Source organism: Nothobranchius furzeri, chromosome 13, assembly GCF_043380555.1.
Source record: "Nothobranchius furzeri strain GRZ-AD chromosome 13, NfurGRZ-RIMD1, whole genome shotgun sequence".
In the NCBI taxonomy this organism is placed as follows: domain Eukaryota; kingdom Metazoa; phylum Chordata; class Actinopteri; order Cyprinodontiformes; family Nothobranchiidae; genus Nothobranchius; species Nothobranchius furzeri.
The window spans coordinates 59,889,968-59,914,967 of record NC_091753.1 but is presented as its reverse complement, the minus strand read 5'-3'; the positions used below and the strand labels follow the sequence as shown (position 1 = coordinate 59,914,967).

Below are 25,000 nucleotides of genomic sequence, written 5' to 3'. Positions count from 1 at the left end.
AAAAGGGAGAGAGAGAGAGAGAGAGAGAGAGAGAGCCAGAAAGAAAGAGAGAGAGCAAGAAAGAAAGAAAGAAAGAAGAAAAGAAAGAAAGAAGTGAGAGGGTGAAACTGAACGACAGAGAAGAGGACAAATCAAACAGAATGCACTGTAGTTCTGGGGAGAGAAGGACAGAAAACATCAGCATGACTGGAGAGAAGAGCCGAGGTTAAAGAATGAAACAAACAGATAAAGCAACAAGCAGCCAAAACAACAGGACATCAGACCTGGGCCTGAGGTCTGGTGTTAATCTGGGATTAACCTCAGACTACTGGGTCTGAGGTCTGGTGTTAGACTGGGATTAACCTCAGACTACTGGGTCTGAGGTCTGGTGTTAAACTGGGATTAACCTCAGAGTACTGGGCCTGAGGTCAGGTGTTAATTTGGGATTAACCTCAGAGTACTAGGTCTGAGGTCTGGTGTTAATCTGGGATTAACCTCAGACTACTGGGTCTGAGGTCTGGTGTTAATCTGGGATTAACCTCAGACTACTGGGTCTGAGGTCTGGTGTAATTCTGGGATTAACCTCAGACTACTGGGTCTGAGATCTGGTGTTAATCTGGGATTAACCTCAGACTACTGAGTCTGAGGTCTGGTGTTAGACTGGGATTAACCTCAGACTACTGGGTCTGAGGTCTGGTGTTAAACTGGGATTAACCTCAGAGTACTAGGTCTGAGGTCAGGTGTTAATTTGGGATTAACCTCAGAGTACTGGGTCTGAGGTCAGGTGTTAATCTGGGATTAACCTCAGACTACTGGGTCTGAGGTCTGGTGTTAATCTGGGATTAACCTCAGACTACTGGGTCTGAGGTCTGGTGTAATTCTGGGATTAACCTCAGACTACTGGGTCTGAGGTCTGGTGTTAAAATGGAATTAACCTCAGACTACTGGGTCTGAGGTCTGGTGTTAAAATGGAATTAACCTCAGACTACTGGGTCTGAGGTCTGGTGTTAAAATGGAATTAACCTCAGACTACTGGGTCTGAGGTCTGGTGTTATTCTGGGATTAACCTCAGACTACTGGATCTGAGGTCTGGTGTTAAAATGGAATTAACCTCAGACTACTGGGTCTGAGGTCTGGTGTTATTCTGGGATTAACCTCAGACTACTGGGTCTGAGGTCTGGTGTTAATCTGGGATTAACCTCAAACTACTGGGTCTGAGGTCTGGTGTTAAAATGGGATTAACCTCAGACTACTGGGTCTGAGGTCTGGTGTTAATCTGGGATTAACCTCAGACTACTGGGTCTAAGGTCTGGTGTTAAAATGGGATTAACCTCAGACTACTGGGTCTGAGGTCTGGTGTTAATTTGGGATTAACCTAAAACTACTGGGTAGGAGGTCTGGTGTTAAAATGGGATTAACCTCAGACTACTGGGTCTGAGGTCTGGTGTTAACCTGGGATTAACCTCAGAGTACTGGGTCTGAGGTCTGGTGTTAGCCTGGGATTAACCTCAGACTACTGGGTCTGAGGTCTGGTGTTAAAATTGGATTAACCTCAGACTACTGGGTCTGAGGTCTGGTGTTAACCTGGGATTAACCTCAGAGTACTGGGTCTGAGGTCTGGTGTTAAACTGGGATTAACCTCAGACTACTGGGTCTGAGGTCAGGTGTTAAAATGGGATTAACCTCAGACTACTGGGTCTGAGGTCTGGTGTTAGACTGGGATTAACCTCAGACTACTGGGTCTGAGGTCTTTTGTTAACCTGGGATTAACCTCAGAGTACTGGGTCTGAGGTCTGGTGTTAAACTGGGATTAACCTCAGACTACTGGGTCTGAGGTCTGGTGTTAACCTGGGATTAACCTCGGAGTACTGGGTCTGAGGTCAGGTGTTAAACTGGGATTAACCTCAGACTACTGGGTCTGAGGTCAGGTGTTAAAATGGGATTAACCTCAGACTACTGGGTCTGAGGTCTGGTGTTAGACTGGGATTAACCTCAGACTACTGGGTCTGAGGTCAGGTGTTAAAATGGGATTAACCTCAGAGTACTGGGTCTGAGGTCTGGTGTTAAACTGGGATTAACGTCAGAGTACTGGGTCTGAGGTCTGGTGTTAAACTGGGATTAAACTCAGACTGCTGGGTCTGAGGTCTGGTGTTAAACTGGGATTAACCTTAGACTACTGGGTCTGAGGTCTGGTGTTAAACTGGGATTAACCTCAGACTACTGGGTCTGAGGTCTGGTGTTAACCTGGGATTAACCTCAGACTACTGGGTCTGAGGTCAGGTGTTAAAATGGGATTAACCTCAGAGTACTGGGTCTGAGGTCTGGTGTTAACCTGGGATTAACCTCAGAGTACTGGGTCTGAGGTCTGGTGTTAAACTGGGATTAACCTCAGACTACTGGGTCTGAGGTCAGGTGTTAACCTGGGATTAACCTCAGACTACTGGGTCTGAGGTCTTTTGTTAACCTGGGATTAACCTCAGACTACTGGGTCTGAGGTCTGGTGTTAACCTGGGATTAACCTCAGAGTACTGGGTCTGAGGTCAGGTGTTAAACTGGGATTAACCTCAGACTACTGGGTCTGAGGTCAGGTGTTAAAATGGGATTAACCTCAGACTACTGGGTCTGAGGTCTGGTGTTAGACTGGGATTAACCTCAGACTACTGGGTCTGAGGTCAGGTGTTAAAATGGGATTAACCTCAGAGTACTGGGTCTGAGGTCTAGTGTTAAAATGGGATTAACCTCAGAGTACTGGGTCTGAGGTCTGGTGTTAACCTGGGATTAACGTCAGAGTACTGGGTCTGAGGTCTGGTGTTAAACTGGGATTAAACTCAGACTGCTGGGTCTGAGGTCTGGTGTTAAACTGGGATTAACCTCAGACTACTGGGTCTGAGGTCTGGTGTTAAACTGGGATTAACCTCAGACTACTGGGTCTGAGATCTGGTGTTAGACTGGGATTAACCTCAGAGTACTGGGTCTGAGGTCAGGTGTTAAAATGGGATTAACCTCAGACTACTGGGGCTGAGGTCTGGTGTTAACCTGGGATTTACCTCAGAGTACTGGGTCTGAGGTCTGGTGTTAACCTGGGATTAACCTCAGAGTACTGGGTCTGAGGTCTGGTGTTAATCTGGGATTAACCTCAGAGTACTGGGTCTGAGGTCAGGTGTTAAACTGGGATTAAGCTCAGACTACTGGGTCTGAGGTCTGGTGTTAAAGTGGGATTAACCTCAGACTACTGGGTCTGAGGTCTGGTGTTAGACTGGGATTAACCTCAGACTACTGGGTCTGAGGTCTGGTGTTAACCTGGGATTAACCTCAGACTACTGGGTCTGAGGTCTGGTGTTAACCTGGGATTAACCTCAGACTACTGGGTCTGAGGTCTGGTGTTAACCTGGGATTAACCTCAGAGTACTGGGTCTGAGGTCAGGTGTTAAAATGGGATTAACCTCAGACTATTGGGTCTGAGGTCTGGTGTTAACCTGGGATTAACCTCAGCCTACTGGGTCTGAGGTCTGGTGTTAACCTGGGATTAACCTCAGAGTACTGGGTCTGAGGTCTGGTGTTAACCTGGGATTAACCTCAGGGTACTGGGTCTGAGGTCAGGTGTTAAAATGGGATTAACCTCCGACTACTGGGTCTGAGGTCTGGTGTTAACCTGGGATTAACCTCAGAGTACTGGGTCTGAGGTCTGGTGTTAACCTGGGATTAACCTCAGACTACTGGGTCTGAGGTCTGGTGTTAACCTGGGATTAACCTCAGACTACTGGGTAGGAGGTCTGGTGTTAAAATGGGATTAACCTCAGACTACTGGGTCTGAGGTCTGGTGTTAACCTGGGATTAACCTCAGAGTACTGGGTCTGAGGTCTGGTGTTAGCCTGGGATTAACCTCAGACTACTGGGTCTGAGGTCTGGTGTTAAAATTGGATTAACCTCAGACTACTGGGTCTGAGGTCTGGTGTTAACCTGGGATTAACCTCAGAGTACTGGGTCTGAGGTCTGGTGTTAACCTGGGATTAAGCTCAGACTACTGGGTCTGAGGTCTGGTGTTAAAGTGGGATTAACCTCAGACTACTGGGTCTGAGGTCTGGTGTTAGACTGGGATTAACCTCAGACTACTGGGTCTGAGGTCTGGTGTTAACCTGGGATTAACCTCAGACTACTGGGTCTGAGGTCTGGTGTTAACCTGGGATTAACCTCAGACTACTGGGTCTGAGGTCTGGTGTTAGACTGGGATTAACCTCAGACTACTGGGTCTGAGGTCAGGTGTTAAAATGGGATTAACCTCAGACTATTGGGTCTGAGGTCTGGTGTTAACCTGGGATTAACCTCAGCCTACTGGGTCTGAGGTCTGGTGTTAACCTGGGATTAACCTCAGAGTACTGGGTCTGAGGTCTGGTGTTAACCTGGGATTAACCTCAGAGTACTGGGTCTGAGGTCAGGTGTTAAAATGGGATTAACCTCCGACTACTGGGTCTGAGGTCTGGTGTTAACCTGGGATTAACCTCAGAGTACTGGGTCTGAGGTCTGGTGTTAACCTGGGATTAATCTCAGACTACTGGGTCTGAGGTCTGGTGTTAACCTGGGATTAACCTCAGACTACTGGGTCTGAGGTCTGGTGTTAACCTGGGATTAACCTCAGAGTACTGGGTCTGAGGTCAGGTGTTAAACTGGGATTAACCTCAGACTACTGGGTCTGAGGTCAGGTGTTAAAATGGGATTAACCTCAGACTACTGGGTCTGAGGTCTGGTGTTTGACTGGGATTAACCTCAGAGTACTGGGTCTGAGGTCAGGTGTTAAAATGGGATTAACCTCAGACTACTGGGTCTGAGGTCAGGTGTTAACCTGGGATTAACCTCAGACTACTGGGTCTGAGGTCTGGTGTTAACCTGGGATTAACCTCAGACTACTGGGTCTGAGGTCTGGTGTTAACCTGGGATTAACCTCAGAGTACTGGGTCTGAGGTCAGGTGTTAAACTGGGATTAACCTCAGACTACTGGGTCTGAGGTCAGGTGTTAAAATGGGATTAACCTCAGACTACTGGGTCTGAGGTCTGGTGTTAGACTGGGATTAACCTCAGACTACTGGGTCTGAGGTCAGGTGTTAAAATGGGATTAACCTCAGAGTACTGGGTCTGAGGTCTGGTGTTAACCTGGGATTAACGTCAGAGTACTGGGTCTGAGGTCTGGTGTTAACCTGGGATTAACCTCAGACTACTGGGTCTGAGGTCTGGTGTTAAACTGGGATTAACCTCAGAGTACTGGGTCTGAGGTCAGGTGTTAAACTGGGATTAAGCTCAGACTACTGGGTCTGAGGTCTGGTGTTAAAGTGGGATTAACCTCAGACTACTGGGTCTGAGGTCTGGTGTTAGACTGGGATTAACCTCAGACTACTGGGTCTGAGGTCTGGTGTTAACCTGGGATTAACCTCAGACTACTGGGTCTGAGGTCTGGTGTTAACCTGGGATTAACCTCAGACTACTGGGTCTGAGGTCTGATGTTAACCTGGGATTAACCTCAGAGTACTGGGTCTGAGGTCTGGTGTTAACCTGGGATTAACCTCAGAGTACTGGGTCTGAGGTCTGGTGTTAAACTGGGATTAACCTCAGACTACTGGGTCTGAGGTCAGGTGTTAAACTGGGATTAACCTCAGACTACTGGGTCTGAGGTCTGGTGTTAGACTGGGATTAACCTCAGAGTACTGGGTCTGAGGTCAGGTGTTAAACTGGGATTAACCTCAGACTACTGGGTCTGAGGTCAGGTGTTAAAATGGGATTAACCTCAGACTACTGGGTCTGAGGTCTGGTGTTAGACTGGGATTAACCTCAGAGTACTGGGTCTGAGGTCAGGTGTTAAAATGGGATTAACCTCAGACTACTGGGTCTGAGGTCAGGTGTTAACCTGGGATTAACCTCAGACTACTGGGTCTGAGGTCTGGTGTTAACCTGGGATTAACCTCAGACTACTGGGTCTGAGGTCTGGTGTTAACCTGGGATTAACCTCAGAGTACTGGGTCTGAGGTCAGGTGTTAAACTGGGATTAACCTCAGACTACTGGGTCTGAGGTCAGGTGTTAAAATGGGATTAACCTCAGACTACTGGGTCTGAGGTCTGGTGTTAGACTGGGATTAACCTCAGAGTACTGGGTCTGAGGTCAGGTGTTAAAATGGGATTAACCTCAGAGTACTGGGTCTGAGGTCTGGTGTTAACCTGGGATTAACCTCAGAGTACTGGGTCTGAGGTCTGGTGTTAAACTGGGATTAAGCTCAGACTACTGGGTCTGAGGTCTGGTGTTAAACTGGGATTAACCTCAGACTACTGGGTCTGAGATCTGGTGTTAGACTGGGATTAACCTCAGAGTACTGGGTCTGAGGTCAGGTGTTAAAATGGGATTAACCTCAGACTACTGGGTCTGAGGTCTGGTGTTAACCTGGGATTAACCTCAGACTACTGGGTCTGAGGTCTGGTGTTAACCTGGGATTAACCTCAGAGTACTGGGTCTGAGGTCTGGTGTTAACCTGGGATTAACCTCAGACTACTGGGTCTGAGGTCTGGTGTTAATCTGGGATTAACCTCAGAGTACTGGGTCTGAGGTCAGGTGTTAAAATGGGATTAACCTCAGACTACTGGGTCTGAGGTCTGGTGTCAACCTGGGATTAACCTCAGAGTACTGGGTCTGAGGTCTGGTGTTAAACTGGGATTAAGCTCAGACTACTGGGTCTGAGGTCTGGTGTTAAACTGGGATTAACCTCAGACTACTGGGTCTGAGGTCTGGTGTTAGACTGGGATTAACCTCAGACTACTGGGTCTGAGGTCTGGTGTTAACCTGGGATTAACCTCAGACTACTGGGTCTGAGGTCTGGTGTTAGCCTGGGATTAACCTCAGACTACTGGGTCTGAGGTCTGGTGTTAAAATTGGATTAACCTCAGACTACTGGGTCTGAGGTCTGGTGTTAACCTGGGATTAACCTCAGAGTACTGGGTCTGAGGTCTGGTGTTAACCTGGGATTAAGCTCAGACTACTGGGTCTGAGGTCTGGTGTTAAAGTGGGATTAACCTCAGACTACTGGGTCTGAGGTCTGGTGTTAGACTGGGATTAACCTCAGACTACTGGGTCTGAGGTCTGGTGTTAACCTGGGATTAACCTCAGACTACTGGGTCTGAGGTCTGGTGTTAACCTGGGATTAACCTCAGACTACTGGGTCTGAGGTCTGGTGTTAGACTGGGATTAACCTCAGACTACTGGGTCTGAGGTCAGGTGTTAAAATGGGATTAACCTCAGACTATTGGGTCTGAGGTCTGGTGTTAACCTGGGATTAACCTCAGCCTACTGGGTCTGAGGTCTGGTGTTAACCTGGGATTAACCTCAGAGTACTGGGTCTGAGGTCTGGTGTTAACCTGGGATTAACCTCAGAGTACTGGGTCTGAGGTCAGGTGTTAAAATGGGATTAACCTCCGACTACTGGGTCTGAGGTCTGGTGTTAACCTGGGATTAACCTCAGAGTACTGGGTCTGAGGTCTGGTGTTAACCTGGGATTAATCTCAGACTACTGGGTCTGAGGTCTGGTGTTAACCTGGGATTAACCTCAGACTACTGGGTCTGAGGTCTGGTGTTAACCTGGGATTAACCTCAGAGTACTGGGTCTGAGGTCAGGTGTTAAACTGGGATTAACCTCAGACTACTGGGTCTGAGGTCAGGTGTTAAAATGGGATTAACCTCAGACTACTGGGTCTGAGGTCTGGTGTTTGACTGGGATTAACCTCAGAGTACTGGGTCTGAGGTCAGGTGTTAAAATGGGATTAACCTCAGACTACTGGGTCTGAGGTCAGGTGTTAACCTGGGATTAACCTCAGACTACTGGGTCTGAGGTCTGGTGTTAACCTGGGATTAACCTCAGACTACTGGGTCTGAGGTCTGGTGTTAACCTGGGATTAACCTCAGAGTACTGGGTCTGAGGTCAGGTGTTAAACTGGGATTAACCTCAGACTACTGGGTCTGAGGTCAGGTGTTAAAATGGGATTAACCTCAGACTACTGGGTCTGAGGTCTGGTGTTAGACTGGGATTAACCTCAGACTACTGGGTCTGAGGTCAGGTGTTAAAATGGGATTAACCTCAGAGTACTGGGTCTGAGGTCTGGTGTTAACCTGGGATTAACGTCAGAGTACTGGGTCTGAGGTCTGGTGTTAACCTGGGATTAACCTCAGACTACTGGGTCTGAGGTCTGGTGTTAAACTGGGATTAACCTCAGAGTACTGGGTCTGAGGTCAGGTGTTAAACTGGGATTAAGCTCAGACTACTGGGTCTGAGGTCTGGTGTTAAAGTGGGATTAACCTCAGACTACTGGGTCTGAGGTCTGGTGTTAGACTGGGATTAACCTCAGACTACTGGGTCTGAGGTCTGGTGTTAACCTGGGATTAACCTCAGACTACTGGGTCTGAGGTCTGGTGTTAACCTGGGATTAACCTCAGACTACTGGGTCTGAGGTCTGATGTTAACCTGGGATTAACCTCAGAGTACTGGGTCTGAGGTCTGGTGTTAACCTGGGATTAACCTCAGAGTACTGGGTCTGAGGTCTGGTGTTAAACTGGGATTAACCTCAGACTACTGGGTCTGAGGTCAGGTGTTAAACTGGGATTAACCTCAGACTACTGGGTCTGAGGTCTGGTGTTAGACTGGGATTAACCTCAGAGTACTGGGTCTGAGGTCAGGTGTTAAACTGGGATTAACCTCAGACTACTGGGTCTGAGGTCAGGTGTTAAAATGGGATTAACCTCAGACTACTGGGTCTGAGGTCTGGTGTTAGACTGGGATTAACCTCAGAGTACTGGGTCTGAGGTCAGGTGTTAAAATGGGATTAACCTCAGACTACTGGGTCTGAGGTCAGGTGTTAACCTGGGATTAACCTCAGACTACTGGGTCTGAGGTCTGGTGTTAACCTGGGATTAACCTCAGACTACTGGGTCTGAGGTCTGGTGTTAACCTGGGATTAACCTCAGAGTACTGGGTCTGAGGTCAGGTGTTAAACTGGGATTAACCTCAGACTACTGGGTCTGAGGTCAGGTGTTAAAATGGGATTAACCTCAGACTACTGGGTCTGAGGTCTGGTGTTAGACTGGGATTAACCTCAGAGTACTGGGTCTGAGGTCAGGTGTTAAAATGGGATTAACCTCAGAGTACTGGGTCTGAGGTCTGGTGTTAACCTGGGATTAACCTCAGAGTACTGGGTCTGAGGTCTGGTGTTAAACTGGGATTAAGCTCAGACTACTGGGTCTGAGGTCTGGTGTTAAACTGGGATTAACCTCAGACTACTGGGTCTGAGATCTGGTGTTAGACTGGGATTAACCTCAGAGTACTGGGTCTGAGGTCAGGTGTTAAAATGGGATTAACCTCAGACTACTGGGTCTGAGGTCTGGTGTTAACCTGGGATTAACCTCAGACTACTGGGTCTGAGGTCTGGTGTTAACCTGGGATTAACCTCAGAGTACTGGGTCTGAGGTCTGGTGTTAACCTGGGATTAACCTCAGACTACTGGGTCTGAGGTCTGGTGTTAATCTGGGATTAACCTCAGAGTACTGGGTCTGAGGTCAGGTGTTAAAATGGGATTAACCTCAGACTACTGGGTCTGAGGTCTGGTGTCAACCTGGGATTAACCTCAGAGTACTGGGTCTGAGGTCTGGTGTTAAACTGGGATTAAGCTCAGACTACTGGGTCTGAGGTCTGGTGTTAAACTGGGATTAACCTCAGACTACTGGGTCTGAGGTCTGGTGTTAGACTGGGATTAACCTCAGACTACTGGGTCTGAGGTCTGGTGTTAACCTGGGATTAACCTCAGACTACTGGGTCTGAGGTCTGGTGTTAACCTGGGATTAACCTCAGAGTACTGGGTCTGAGGTCAGGTGTTAAAATGGGATTAACCTCAGACTATTGGGTCTGAGGTCTGGTGTTAACCTGGGATTAACCTCAGCCTACTGGGTCTGAGGTCTGGTGTTAACCTGGGATTAACCTCAGAGTACTGGGTCTGAGGTCTGGTGTTAACCTGGGATTAACCTCAGAGTACTGGGTCTGAGGTCTGGTGTTAATCTGGGATTAACCTCAGAGTACTGGGTCTGAGGTCTGGTGTTAAACTGGAATTAACCTCAGACTACTGGGTCTGAGGTCTGGTGTTAACCTGGGATTAACCTCAGAGTACTGGGTCTGAGGTCTGGTGTTAACCTGGGGTTAACCTCAGAGTACTGGGTCTGAGGTCTGGTGTTAAAATGGGATTAACCTCAGAGTACTGGGTCTGAGGTCTGGTGTTAAACTGGGATTAACATCAGACTACTGGGTCTGAGGTCTGGTGTTAAACTGGGATTAACGTCAGACTACTGGGTCTGAGTTCTGGTGTTAAACTGGGATTAACGTCAGACTACTGGGTCTGAGTTCTGGTGTTAAACTGGGATTAACCTCAGAGTACTGGGTCTGAGGTCTGGTGTTAAACTGGGATTAACCTCAGACTACTGGGTCTGAGGTCTGGTGTTAACCTGGGATTAACCTCAAAGTGCTGGGTCTGAGGTCAGGTGTTAACCTGGGATTAACCTCAGAGTGCTGGGTCTGAGGTCAGGTGTTAAAATGGGATTAACCTCCGACTACTGGGTCTGAGGTCTGGTGTTAACCTGGGATTAACCTCAAAGTGCTGGGTCTGAGGTCTGGTGTTAAACTGGGATTAACCTCAGACTACTGGGTCTGAGGTCTGGTGTTAAACTGGGATTAACCTCAGACTACTGGGTCTGAGGTCTGGTGTTAAAATGGGATTAACCTCAGACTACTGGGTCTTAGGTCTGGTGTTAAACTGGGATTAACCTCAGAGTACTGGGTCTGAGGTCTGGTGTTAATCTGGGATTAACCTCAGAGTACTGGGTCTGAGGTCTGGTGTTAATCTGGGATTAACCTCAGAGTACTGGGTCTGAGGTCTGGTGTTAAACTGGGATTAACCTCAGAGTACTGGGTTTAAGTACACAACAGTTCTTAGACCCAGGTCTTCTGCGCAACCTGAAGGACAGCTGGTAGGTTAGTCCTGGTTAGGCCATGAGAGGCAGTAAGGTTAGCTCAATGCTCTGTATGGAATCACTCGGACCTACCAACAACCACAGAAAGTCACTCGTCCAACAGACCTGTCGTCCCTTCAGAAATCCGAGTCAAGCTAAACCCCACAGGTGTGCCCTGGCTTCTCCTCTTACCTGCGCGTCAGCTTAGAGGTGAGTTTGCTGAGCAGGTTGGTCGTGGCCCGAGTCCTGACGTGAGGCAGCGGGCTGGCATCGTGGGACGGTGTGGATGATGCATGGGGGGTGTGGGAGGGGGGGCGGCGGTCTCTGATCTGGCCTCCGTGAAAAGTGCTCCTCACCGTGGATCCTCTGGAGAGACGGGATGAAGGTGTGGACGATGAGGAGGAGGTACCGGATGCTGCAGCGATGCTGTGGGAAGAGGGGGAGGCAGGGGGCAGGCGGTGGGACAGGGTACTGGGGGAGGGGTGAGGGGGAAATAATTCAATATTTAATCAAACGTCTGCTTCCTGGAGCAAGCTGAGCTAAAAACCACACGATAATGTCAGAAATGAGTCCCGCTTGTTGAGCAGACACATAGAAACAAGTGATGCTGATAATCCCAAGTATTTACCGTAGGTAAACTGGGATTACCCGCCTCCTATAAAAACCAAACACACATCAGAAACCCGCATTGACCTGAGAATCGTCGGTTTGTTGGTGGGACTGGGACTGCACTCCTTAAGCCTGGGGTGGTCCCAGTAAGGATGTGAGAAATAAACCAGGAGAGTGGTCCAAATGAACGTAAACATGGAGTACGGACCGTCTTCACGGGGCGATGCCAGTGCTAATGACACGGATGCAGTTATGGTTTCAAGCACCTTCAAAGAAACAAAACCATCTTTTATTTAGAGCCTCTCAAGTGAAAAATGACCAGGAGCTTCATTTTAATTTCAGATATAAAAAGGGTTTAAAATATAATTAAAAAAAAACGTGATTAAAAATGTAAGGAAAGGAAAAGAAGGATCCCTTCAGGTTCTGATTAATCTGTTTCATTCAGTAATGTCCACGGCATTCCTTTCCTTTCCTTAACACGTTACGCTTTGTCACATTGCCCCCCCCCCCCGTGGAGGACCGGTGGCCTAAGGCTGCTTTCCATCACGCTCTAGATAACACCCACACAGGGTTCAAGTGGGGCAGACCCAGTGGATGAGTTAGGTAGAAAAGCAGCCGCTGCAGAGCAAAATCGTTCAACGTCAATGTTAGCTGCTGCCTGCAGGGTGGGGGTGGAGTAGAGATATAAATACAAACAAAAAACTAATAAAATTATTCTCTCGTTTTTGTCTAAGAACCTCCACCAATAACACGAGTCAGACCAGAACCACCCATCGGACCAGACGGTTGTCGGTCTGACTTGCCCTGAAAAGCAAAGGAAAAAATGTGTTTTTGGTTGTAAATTTTTTAAAGTGGGAGTCAAGGCATGGGTGGAGACTTATGCCATCCACGCTCCTGAAGGAGGCGTGGCCTGGCGGACTGAGACAGCGATAGATGGCACCATAAATATATATATATTCATATCTCCATGACCAGCAGTCAGTCAACCTCCTTTTTAATGGGTTTAATGTCTACTTTGTGACCTAAAAACACCTCAAAACATCTTTTAGAGCCAAGAATTATGATAAAATGAACAACTTCTTAATATCTGAACTGGTTTTCACTGTAACACATCCTAGTGGACAGAAAGAGTATTACAAAAATACAAACTGAAAACATTTACAAACAAAAAACCCACATTTTTTCCTTGCCTTTCAGGGCTGTGAGAGTATAATAAATAATAAAAAACTTTGGTTTTCTTTATCTCTCTGAGCTGAGAAAGATTTTTTTAATGTCACAAGAAAATATTTCCCCCCTTGCCCTTCAGAGCTTCCGTAGTTCTCCACTCAATAACATCAGAGAAGGAGAAACAGCCGGCTGCTACCACTTCAACTTCAGGAAAACCAGAGTCCCAAGAAGAAAAGCACCGTTTGAAGTCACGGACAACGACAGATGTTTGGACCTAGAAAATGGAGAACGGTGTTCACCATCATCTCGTTTCCTCTGGGACCGATGGTTCTGGCGTCAGATGGGCGTGGCCTAAGGATGATAGCTGACGGGTGTGTGACCGTGTTTGTATTTAAAAGCTAGCTTGTTTCGTAGATTTGCTAAAACAAAAATAAAATATCAACAAATGAGCGCTTTGCCTGTCAGGTTCTTACGTTACTGGTTTGATCATAAGTTAGTCTGTCTGTAGACAAGTGTGTGTGTGTGTGTGTGTGTGCATGTGTGTGTGCACGCGCGTGTACGTGTGTGTGTGTGCATGCGTGTGTGCGTGCATGTGTGTGTGCATGCGTGTGTGCATGCGTGTGTGTGTGTGTGTGTGCGTGCAAGTGTGTGCGTGCGCGTGTGTGTGTGTGCGCGCGGGTGCGTGTGTGCGTGCGTGTGTGCGTGTCATCTTTAGAGCAGTAAATTCTCTCGCAGCAGCATCTGACTGTTTAAGAATGTCACCCTGCTTCATCCTTACAGCTTCCTGCTGGTGAAATCCTTCCACATGTCGTCTGTGAAGGTTCTCAGTCATCCACGTCATTGTAGTCTAATGAGCTTTGAAAGAAAACCGTCTGGACTTCTTTGAGTTGCTTGAAGAGGTGAAACTTCTTCAAGCAACTCAAAGAAGTCCAGACAGTTTTCTTTGAAAGCTCATTAGGCCTTCCACATGTCGTCATTCATGCTTTTATTATTCATGTAAGAAACCCGCCTTCTCACGTTAACCCCGTCTGCTCAGAAACCAGCCGCTGAGGTAAGAGGACCGATTCTGGTCCGGTCCAGAGACTAAGCTCACAGCGTGACAGACGACACGAGTCCAGCCAGGATGACAGAGGGGTCCTCCTCGTGCACAACTGCTCCATTAAAGAGGCTCAGACTCTTGAATAAAACCGGTTCCACTGGTCGAACCGGACTTTCTGTACTGATGTTGGATAAATCCTTTCTAGAGTAAACGCAGCTGAAGTGTTGTGATTCATGACTCGTGGTAGAGACAGCTGAGCACCGGTGGTGAAACTCCTGCTGAGGCGTCACTTCTACACCTGGTCTCATCTGTTTGCACTTGCCACGTGTAAAGAACTGTTCCGTTAGTAGAAAATAAAACGTATCATTTTTCTTTCATTAGAAACCATTTCCGTGTGATGTCACAGGTTAATCTGGTCCTGTGAGGGGATTTGAGCCCCGCCCTCTTGGTTTACAATGAAGAAAGGTAAAACGCCATCCTACCGGTTTTCTTTGCCGTTTTGCAGCAGGGCGGGTCCGTCGGTGTTGGATCGGTCCGTGCACACATACGTGTTGCGTCGGGTCATGGCACTGGCAGGGATGTTATTCTATGGGAAAAAATCACAGACTCAGAATCTAACTTAATCTACTGGATTACACGGAGCTCCAGATCAAACAGCCTCTACCTGCATCACATGTACAGCTAATCTTAATCTGACATCCAGGACACGCACATCTGTCCCTCCGCCTCTCACATGTCCAAACAGCTGTCCCTTGTCTGATGGGTCATGACCTCAGGTGAACTGTGCTGCAGATTTGGGATTGGAGGTGAACCGGTCTCTGGATTTCTGAAAGACCTGAAGTCCTTCTCAGTTCCTCAGGAACTCCCGACATTCCCGTTTTTCTTTTCTTCTACGTTGGATTGAGTTCTCAGAATAATAAACTCTGCAGTTCATCTATTCTTATTTCAGCTCATAATGCATGCAAGTAGGATACAACATAATCTGTGTAAGAAGAATGTGTGCTGTAATCTGAGATGATTAGATTAGGCAGATTCAGAGGTGCCGTCTGCACCTGTAGCATCAAAAAGTCTCATTTGTTAAACCTGACGTCTCACCGTCGCTGAGGTCACTTCCTTGCGCCGGTCGGGTATCTCCGCTTTGTTTGGGTTGTGGGCGGAGCTAACCATGGGACTGGAGGGGGTGGGGATGCTGCGGGAGCCCACGGTGCTAGTGCTTGGCTTGCGCATCGACAGTCGCTCTTCTTTAAGGCCAGCTCCCTCTGCCACACCGCTGGGACTCCTTTTGGGGTGCGCTGATCCTGGAGCAGCAGGACCACCTACACACAGTCTCAGCATTAAACTGCTGCCAACAGAACCCGTCATGAAGCACCACTTATCTCAGAAGGCCTACAGAAGTCCGAGTGACGTCTCTGGCGGTGGTAGGTGGAGGCGCTGCGCTGGGGCTTATGGCCAGAGGAGGAAGAGGAAGTGGAGTGCTTGCTTGTTCCATTAGAAATGGTGCTTTGGCGAACTCGAGCTAGACTCAGGCTGCTGCCCGACCGAGACTCCGAGACCTCCGTCTGAAAGGGGATGATAAATAACATGAGCATCCGCGCTGAGCCGGAGGGTCTGGGGTCACCTCCATCAGGGTCCTGACAGAGATGCACCGCCTCTCTGACCCGCCAACACTAACGCTGCTTTCTCCATAGAAACACCTTTATTTGTATATTTTAATTTCCAACCACCTTGGAAATGCAGGAGTTAAAAGCTCCCACACACAAGGTTAGAATGTGGTGAGTTACTGAAGACCAGATTTCTAGTGTGGTGCGTTCACTGACCAGGAAGAGTCTTTGACGAGCTGATGACCGGTTTATAGTCTGTATCTTTTAAGTCCCAGAGTCATCATCACACGCCGGTGAAATTCATCTCTGCATCTGACCCACCCCTGTGGGGGGGCGGGCGGATATCAAGCATCTCATCACCCCCCGACACACACACACCTCATTCTTGCGTCCCAGCAGCAGGTAAGTGGCCGTGACCTCGTTGTACTTGTGACTGAGCAGCGAATCCCGGATCTCTTCTCTGCCAAATCCCATCCCAACCATCACATCTGGGGGAAGAGTTACTGACATGTAAGTGACCCATATGACCAATCATGAAGCGCCCACCCAGTCCCGCCTTCAGTGACATTTCTGTGGCGGTCTGAGGGGCGTGGCTGTAGAAACGCGTCTCACCGATGCGGCTGGTATCACTGAAGTCCTCCTGAGGCTCCGCGTGGGGCCTCAGCTCGTCGCCGTCGTAACCGACGTTAATCCACTTATCGTTCATTATTTGCTGACGGGAAACAAACAGAAATCATAAAAATGGTGAAAAAACATGAAAGATGTGGAATATTTGCTTTAAAATCAAGTCCAACAATTTGTTACTAAACTTCTTCTCCTTTAACCCTCCGGGGTCCACGGACGCGTACCCGCGTCTTCAGATCAGGTCTGATTTGGGACGCTGTAGCAGCAAGACTCCGCCTCCCTTAGTTTCGGTTTGAATTCAGCTTTAAAAAGGAGATTATGAACTACACCCCAGTTTTTACATTATGTTAATGGGCAACGTAAAAGCCGAGTTATACTAAACTAAAAAAACCACCTATTTTTAGACCATCTGACAAAACAGCAGTTTAGTAATCCGTGAGAGGGAACGTGCTTGTGAACATAAAAACCCACAAAAACGTGAGATCCTGTTGCTGTTGGTGGAAGTCTCACATATTCAGCTGATAAAAAGCATCATTATGTAGCTGAAAGAGAGAGGAAGGCTGCACGAGTAACCAGATGTGCGCAAAAAGGAGCCGCTTCGCGGGGAAGGAGTGGTGCGAGCGGAGTAACAACAAACAATTAGACAGATGTTGACGGTAAACTTCATATTTTGGAGCGATGTGGACAGATATATGGTCTCTGCAGTTTAGGAGGCTGTTATTAGGCTTATATAAAGGATGATGAGAAGGATAAATGTCCACCAGGCAGGTCAGATAGTACGGCTGTTTTTTGAACTGGAATCAGAGGAAGTGGGCGGAGTCTCACAGCCGGAGTCTGAGGCAAACAGCGAGGATGTTGATGATGATGTGGCAGATCCATCCTTCCTCAGACGAGTTGGGTCATGATGAGCCACTCCCCACTCCAAAATGCATGTACATTACTGCCAAATTACTAAAATAAGTATAAATTCAGATAGTCCAGGTTGTCCTGAAAAAAATGATACCCCATAAGGCAAAATTTATTGTTTTTATTAGAAAATACAAAAGAAAAACCAAAATGAGTCAAAAACGGTGATTTACAGCCTGGACCCCAGAGGGCTAATGATGTTTTTAAAAACATTGTTATTTGCTATATTTATTCATATTTTTTATAAATGTAGTCTAGATTACCATTCTACATTTAAAAAAACATTTGTCATAAATGTTTGTTGGTTTCACAGTAAAATAAACAACTTTTTTCCAATTCGGATTTTATGTTTTTGAGTGATTTAAGGTCTAATATGCAACCCCTTTATGTCCAAATATAAAAAATAAGTATAAATTCATAAAGTCCAGGTTGTGCTGAAAAGATTGATGCCACATAAGGGCGTGGTTATGGTTTTTATTTTGGAAAAACAAAGGAAAACTCTAAATTAGTCAAAAACGGCAAATTACACCCTGGACTCCAGAGGGTTAATTCACTCCTATTTTTGCTTTAATCGCACAAAACTGTTTAAATCACATCAAATAATAACTATTATAATTACTGTTACAGGCCAACCAGATGAGTGACAGGAAGTCAGCTATAAACGTACGCTCGTGTCAGAGGGAGCGTTAAACGTACCTCCAGCGAACAGCGCTTAGCGGGGTTCAGGACCAGGAAGCGGCGCAGGATTCCCTCACAGTCCGTAGACATGTAGAAGGGAACGCGGTACTTCCCCCGTAAGACTCGCTCACGCAGCTCCTACGGAAAACAAAAGCAACCATACAGAATGACATGAATGACCCACACTTGCTGGTCATCCAGGTCATGGTCATGCAAAAGGGTTCCAACGAAAGCAACGGCACTTCTTGGGTTTCGCTTTCCATCAGAGGAGCTTCGTCAGCTCTGACTGGAAGATAGAGTCAAGCCTATAAGCTGTAGCTGTCTATTGCTGTTTAACGAGCAGAAACTACTCTGAATACCCCTCCTCTCAGAACGCTGTTGTGGGCATCCTCCCTGTTGAACTTGATGTTCTTGTCCACAGTAAATGTCACCAACATTTCCATGGAGGAAGTGGAAACTAGAGCTTTGAACAACACCGAGCCACTGGTTCAGGTACGTGGACGACACACGGGTCAGACTTCTCACAAAGGAAGTAGAAGACTTTACTGAGCACCTTAATGCCGTGGACCAGAACATCAAGTTCACCAGGGAGGATGCACACAACCACCAGCCCTTCTTGGACTGTGCTGTGCAAACTGAACAAAATGGAAGTCTCAGCATTGAAGTCTACAGGAAACCAGCTGACACCGACCAGTATCTGCATCTGGACTCACATCAGCCACTGGAGTGTCAGTCACCTGGGCCCTCACACTAAGGATGGACGGTACATCGGCATCAATATCGGTTCGATATATAAAACCGGGCCGATATTAACAACAATAGTCATGTGATCAGTGAATGAAATTGTCTCAGAACCGTAAATGTTGTGTGTAAATAATAATTTTATACTAAATCGGCTGATTTAGTACATCGGTATCGGCCATAACGGTGAGCTTAATATGGGACATTGCATTTACATACAGAAACGCCCTCAATTAACCATATTTGGTCATGCTACGTCCTCAGCATATAAGGGAATTCCCAAATTTTTTTAACGCAAAAAAATAAGAAAAACTCTGACGACGAGATCGAGACACTGGTTGCAGAAGCCCCCCCCCGCCTCTCAGCCTTTGAGTAACCAGACGCACGCGGCTCAGTGCTGAGGGGTTCTCGTAGATGTAAAGTAAAATCTGAACTGGAATCGGATTCGGGAGGCTTGTCTGTTGCTCCACAAAGGGACCCAATCACAGCACAGCAGAAGGGTTTCCTTTGAGATCAGAGCGCTCACGGAGAACACGTTCCCTCCAGAGAGAACGTTCTGGTAAATCCTCCAATAACAGATCAGCCATGAAAGTATAACATCAGAGTCCCGTCGGTCACGTGTCTTTTCTTGGTTTTGGCACCAGTTAGGAGCCGTTTTTCCACCGACACACTGGGTCCTGGGACCTTCAGTACTGCAGTTCCCCCGTTCTACCACTAGATGCTGTTCCTACGCATGGTCACAGCTGTTCTTGTACTTAGGAACCTTTTCACACACTAACTGGTAAATACCACACAATGCGTAAACTAGTTCCCACACACAAATACGCACAGATCTGTTCCTAAGGACAGTTGATGAATGAGGGCCAGGACTTTACACCATCGGGCTGAGAACGTTCCCGCAAAGACTGGAGACAGGGTTAGGGTTAGAAACACATGGAGAAAGTTCTCCAGAACTGCAGATAACTGGGCCTTGGTGAAAACAAAGAAGTCTGGAAAAGCATCCAAAGCAGCAACCAGCAGAGAAAAGGACAACCACCATCCCACACGTGGCAGGAGTCCCAGAGACACCTAGAAGAATCTTCTCCAAACACGACATCCCAGTAAACTTTAACCCAACAACACCCTCAGACAGAACCTGGTCCATCCAGAACCCAAACAGAAGCTCGGTGGTGTGGTTTATGCAGTCCAGTGTAGCGAGGACTGTCCAGATGTTTCCATCGGGGAAACTAAACAACAACTACACACGAGCATGGCACGACACAGGAGAGCCACCTCTTCAGGTCAGGACTCTGCGGTCCACCTGCACCTGAAGCACAAGGACACATGCTGGACAGAGAAGAGAGATGCAGAGAGAGAGAGGAGTCAAAGAAGCTATCTATGTCAAATAAGAAAAACCCACTTAAATAGGGGCGGGGCTTAGATTTCACCTTCCTAGTACCTATAATGCAGCTTGGATGTCATTCCTAAGCAGCTTCAGTCTAGCTCACACCTTCCTGTGTCTAATGCTAATGACTCATCAGGGGATGGAGAGGAGGGGTATTCAGAGTAGTTTCCGCTGGTTTAATAACAACAGACAGCTGCAGCTTATAAGCGCGACTCTCCCATATTCCAGTCAGGATTGACAAAGCTCCTCGGATGAGAAGAAAGAAACCAAAGAAGTCCAGAGGAGTCCACTCTACCCACCTTCAAGTTCTGTCCGTCGAACGGCAGCGACCCGCTGACCAGCGTGTACAGGATGACTCCCAAGCTCCAGATATCCACCTCTGGACCATCGTACTTCTTCCCCTGGAAGAGCTCCGGGGCAGCGTACGGAGGAGAGCCGCAGAAGGTGTCCAGCTTACTTCCTTCGGTGAACTCGTTACTAAAGCCGAAGTCAGCGATTTTGATGTTTGAGTCGGCGTCTAGCAGCAGGTTCTCCGCCTGCAGGGCAAAACAGGGTCCAGATATAAAACGGGAAGGATGTAGCACATCAAGCTTTGTATTCATTTAACTTCCCTGTTGTCACCAACAACTGACCTTCAAGTCTCTGTGAACAATATTCTTCTGATGGCAGTAATTCACCGCCGAGACGATCTGAGGAGGACAAAAACAAAAGATGCACTTCAGTACAGCCCAGTTCAGACAAAAGCCTGCGCTGGACGACCTCGCCACCCTTCACAAGTTCAACGCTTGCTGTTGTTTTATTTATGTGGCTGCAGCAGAAAGTCAAACATTAAAACAATAAATCATAATCAGGAGGCGAGGAGTTCGGGTGTCCCCTGCAGGTGTGAGTTTCACCCACCTGTCTGAATTTGGCTCTGGCTTCTTTCTCTTTCATCCTACCGTGAGCCACGAGGTAGTCAAACACTTCCCCTGCAGAAGCAAAACAAAAGGTCCAGAAAACGTGTTTCAGACGGGCAGAAAAAACGTCTTTTTTACCAAACATCAGTCTTCCTAAAACAATAAAGCAAGGGGTCGATGTGGGGCTGGGCCATACGGCCTGAAATCAGCAGCACCATATCCGGAGGATTTCACCGCGATAACGATAAATGGACGATAACTACGGGTAAGTGCAGAAACAACAGCTGTCCACTAGGTGGAGCTGTCACGTGTGTCGCGTCGTGCAGCTTCATTACCCACACACATCTTTTATTACCATATTTACTGACACGGGAACAATGATCTCGTAAGAGTCAGAAATAACGATAAATCTCAAATTTATTACCCAGCCCTAGGTCGACGTTAGCATCTCTCCTGCAGATGTTAGGATTTAATTAGCTTTGCTCTAGAAAAGGACAAAAGTTTCTACTATTTTCAGATTTTATTAAAGACGTAGTGTTACCATCAAATTCAGTCACGTCCACAAACTCGTCCGTTTGCGTTAACGGTCACCCTAGTCCCGCCAGAGTCTATTCTAAATACTCGCATCAGCTTGGAACGTAACGTTTTTATAAACATAAACTGTAGTTGACGCTCATGTGCCACCATGAAATCCTGTAGCTGTTTAGGGACATACAGACGTAACGTTCTGCACTTTGAAATGAACACCCCCCCCACCCCCACCCCTGCGGCAGCCTTGTTAGTTTGGGGACATTCTGCTTCTTCTTCTTGGGTTGCTGTGGGGGAGGGAGACGAGTGACGCAGCAGCACTGACCTCCACTAGCGTACTCCATTACCAGGTAGAGCGTCTTCTCAGTCTCAATCACCTCAAACAGCTGGACTGTAAGGGAGAATGAGGCGTCACCATGGAAACGGACACTCACAAGTCCATAAAAACATGGTTTGTGCTGTTGCTCACCTATGTTGGGATGGTTAAGTGTTTTCATGATGCGTACCTCTCGAAACAGCTGAAAAGAAAGGAGGGAAATGACACAAGATAATGACGACTGTGTAAACTAATGAGTGGCTTTCAGTACTAAAGATGCAGATTCAACCCAAAAGAGGCAAAATAACGCAGAAGTAAAAACGTGACGTGATGCTGGATTAGCTTCTTCAGGTAGGAAACATCTGACTTCCAGTGATATAAGCTATAAAGTAGAGACAGACTGTGCCTGGTAACCTGAGAATTTCTATATGAAAGATATAAATGTTAAAATTATTATTAGGGTTATATTCAGCTTTCCACATAAAATAACTAAATAGATGATGAAACAGCAACAGGGCAGATTCAGGGCTGGTGAATGGCATCCAGTAATTCCCATCCAAGGCCAAAGTGTAGAAGCGTACTCACTAGAATCACTGTCCTGTTGAATCTGATCAGACGTAAACTCACATGGATCATGAGGAGCAAAGGCCCAGGTCAGACATCGTGACTCAGACCTGAGCTTCACTGGCCACATTCAGGCTACAACTAGATCAGCGTTTCATCATCTTCATCAGACAGCACGACTCAGAGTCTCATGTCAAAGTCTCAAAGTCATCATCACACACCGGTGAAGTTCATCTTTGCATCTGGCCCATCCCCGTGGAGGGGAGCGGTGGCTGCGCTGGGCAACTATTTGGTGGTTTGACCCCCCAATCCAAACCCTTAAAGCTGAGTCATGCAGGGAGGCGCTGGGTCCCGTTTTCAATGACCAGACCAGACCTAGAGAAACCCATTCATGTGTTCATCTACAGCAGGCTGGACTACTGCAATGGTCTCCTAACTGGTCTTCCCAAAAAGCTGTGAAGCAACTGCAGCTTGTTCAGAACGCTGCTGCTAGAGTCTTAACAAGAACCAGGAGAACCGAACACATCACTCCTGTTCTTGGATCTCTACACTGGTTACCAGTAAACTACACAATCCATTTCAAAGTACTTCTACTAGTTTATAAATCACTCAACAGCATGGGGTCAGAGTACACGTTAGAGCTCCTTCAGGTATCTACGCCCAGCAGGGCTCTGAAATGCTTAGGAAGCAGTCAGCTGGTAGAACCGGGTCAGAACCAAGCAGGTGAAGCTGCTTTTAGCTACTATGCTGCTCACAGAAGGAATCAGCTTCCTCATGACCTCAGATGTGCCCCAGCTCTAGAAACGTTTAAATGAGAACAGAAAACTTCACGTTTTCATCAGCTTTTGGATGAATGTTCTTATGCTGCTCCTTCTGCGTTGTAACTGCTCACCCTTTAACTTATCTGACTCTTTCATTTGATTCTTTAATCTGAGTCTTTTATCTGATTCTTTCATCAGATTCTTTAATCTGAGCCTTTAATCTGAGTCTTTTATCTGAGTCTTTTATCTGATTCTTTCATCCAAGTCTTTTATCTGAGCCTTTAATCTGAGTCTTTTATCTGATTCTTTCATCTGAGTCTTTTATCTGATTCTGTCATCCGAGTCATTTATCTGATTCTTTCATTTGATTCTTTAATCTGAGCCTTTTATCTGAGTCTTTTATCTGAGCCTTTAATCTGAGTCTTTTATCTGAGTCTTTTATCTGATTCTTTCATCTGAGTCTTTTATCTGAGCCTTTAATCTGAGTCTTTTATCTGAGTCTTTAATCTGAGTCTTTAATCTGAGTCTTTAATCTGATTCTTTTATCCGATTCTTTTATCTGATTCGTTAATCTGAGTCTTAAATCTGATCCTTTAATGTGATTCTTTAATGTGATTCTTTAATCTGATTCTTTCATCTGAGTCTTTTATCTGATTCTTTCATCCGAGCCTTTAATCTGAGTCTTTTATCTAAGTCTTTTATCTGAGTCTTTTATCTAAGTCTTTTATCTGAGTCTTTAATCTGAGTCTTTAATCTGAGTCTTTAATCTGAGTCTTTAATCTGAGTCTTTTATCAAATTCTTCTATCTGATTCTTTTATTTGATTCTGTAATCTGAGTCTTTAATCTGATTCTTTAATCTGATTCTTTTATCCGATTCTTTTATCTGATTCGTTAATCTGAGTCTTAAATCTGATCCTTTAATGTGATTCTTTAATCTGATTCTTTCATCTGAGTCTTTTATCTGATTCTTTCATTTGATTCTTTAATCTGAGTCTTTTATCTAAGTCTTTTATCTGAGTCTTTAATCTGATTCTTTAATCTGATTCTTTTATCCGATTCTTCTATCCGATTCTTTTATCTGATTCGTTAATCTGAGTCTTAAATCTGATCCTTTAATGTGATTCTTTAATCTGATTCTTTAATCTGAGTCTTTAATCTGATTCTTTTGTGTTTAAAATCGGCGGTTTAATGTTGCCACGCTGAGATGAACATTTTGTGTCGTAACTGTTCCTGTGAGTGAACTATGCTACACAAATAAAGCTGCCTTGCCTTGAGTTTTTCTTCCTTTACGTTAAAATTATTTTTCATTTCAACATTTATGGTTTAATTTCTAAACTTGTCTTCAGGTGCATTTGTGTGTATTTGACATAAAAACCTCCATCAATAAAATGTTCACCATCATTTTTTCTCATTTATTAAAAATATATGATTTTATTTAATTTGTTGATCTGACAGCAGTTAGATGGCGTCCCCTCATCCATCACAGTCCAGCCAACCCGGGACGTTCCCACCCCCTCTACCTCATCCATCACCCAGCTCCAGGCTGCTGCCTCATCCTGTCATCCTGATCCACCATCTCATTACAGGGTTATGAACGCAGCCGAGGCCAGAGAGAAGCTTGTGAAACTAAAAGCATGTTTATGGCACCAGGTGGAGTTTTACAACAGAAAGACGTGAAAACTAAAAGAACAGGGCTGAACCTCAGGGAAGATAAACAGCAGCAAAACAAAATGTTTCAGAACAAAACAACAACAAAACAGACGGGAGACGACTGAACAGAGAAGCTGTCTGTTCTAAATGAGATTTTAAAGTTTTTTTTAGAAGAAGAAGAAGAAAAGATCATTTCTATAGCACCTCTCAAGATAAAAATCATGAGGCGCTTCACAAAAACAAAACATGTAAAAATATAAAAAAGAATTTAGAAAATGTTTAAAAATATATTTAAAATGAGCAAAAATAGACAATTGTGATTAAAAATTTTAAGAAAGGGAGAGAGTGAACAGGAAAGAGGGAAACCAGTGGATCCTGAGGAAGGTGGAATAGGTGGGGAGAGCAGAATAAAGAGAGAGAGGTGAAGAAGGTCATACAAAAGCCAGCTTGAACAAGTGAGTCTTCAGCTGCTTTTTAAAGGAGACCACTGAGTCCACTGATCTCAGGCTCAGGGGGAGAGAGGTCCAGAGTCTGGG

General features: G+C 46.3%; 1 protein-coding gene across 6 annotated transcripts in view; it reads right to left on the bottom strand.

Moving 5' to 3' along the window:
• Nucleotides 1-25,000, bottom strand: part of mark4b (MAP/microtubule affinity-regulating kinase 4b) — a 55,765-nt gene that overhangs the window by 5,419 nt on the left and 25,346 nt on the right. For 5 of the 6 annotated variants that reach the window (XM_054742284.2, XM_070543716.1, XM_054742281.2 and 2 more), the window contains exons 4-15: nt 21,642-21,690; nt 21,498-21,563; nt 20,646-20,716; nt 20,381-20,437; nt 20,048-20,284; nt 17,642-17,761; nt 16,028-16,127; nt 15,794-15,903; nt 15,205-15,373; nt 14,910-15,130; nt 14,297-14,400; nt 11,192-11,470 (exon numbers count right to left, since the gene is read on the bottom strand). In XM_054742284.2, coding sequence (XP_054598259.1) covers nt 11,192-11,470; nt 14,297-14,400; nt 14,910-15,130; nt 15,205-15,373; nt 15,794-15,903; nt 16,028-16,127; nt 17,642-17,761; nt 20,048-20,284; nt 20,381-20,437; nt 20,646-20,716; nt 21,498-21,563; nt 21,642-21,690 — 1,583 coding nt within the window. Of the gene's footprint in view, nt 154-11,191; nt 11,471-14,296; nt 14,401-14,909; nt 15,131-15,204; nt 15,374-15,793; nt 15,904-16,027; nt 16,128-17,641; nt 17,762-20,047; nt 20,285-20,380; nt 20,438-20,645; nt 20,717-21,497; nt 21,564-21,641; nt 21,691-25,000 lie in introns of all 6 variants that reach the window. The other variant, XM_054742285.2, reaches the window with a different exon arrangement.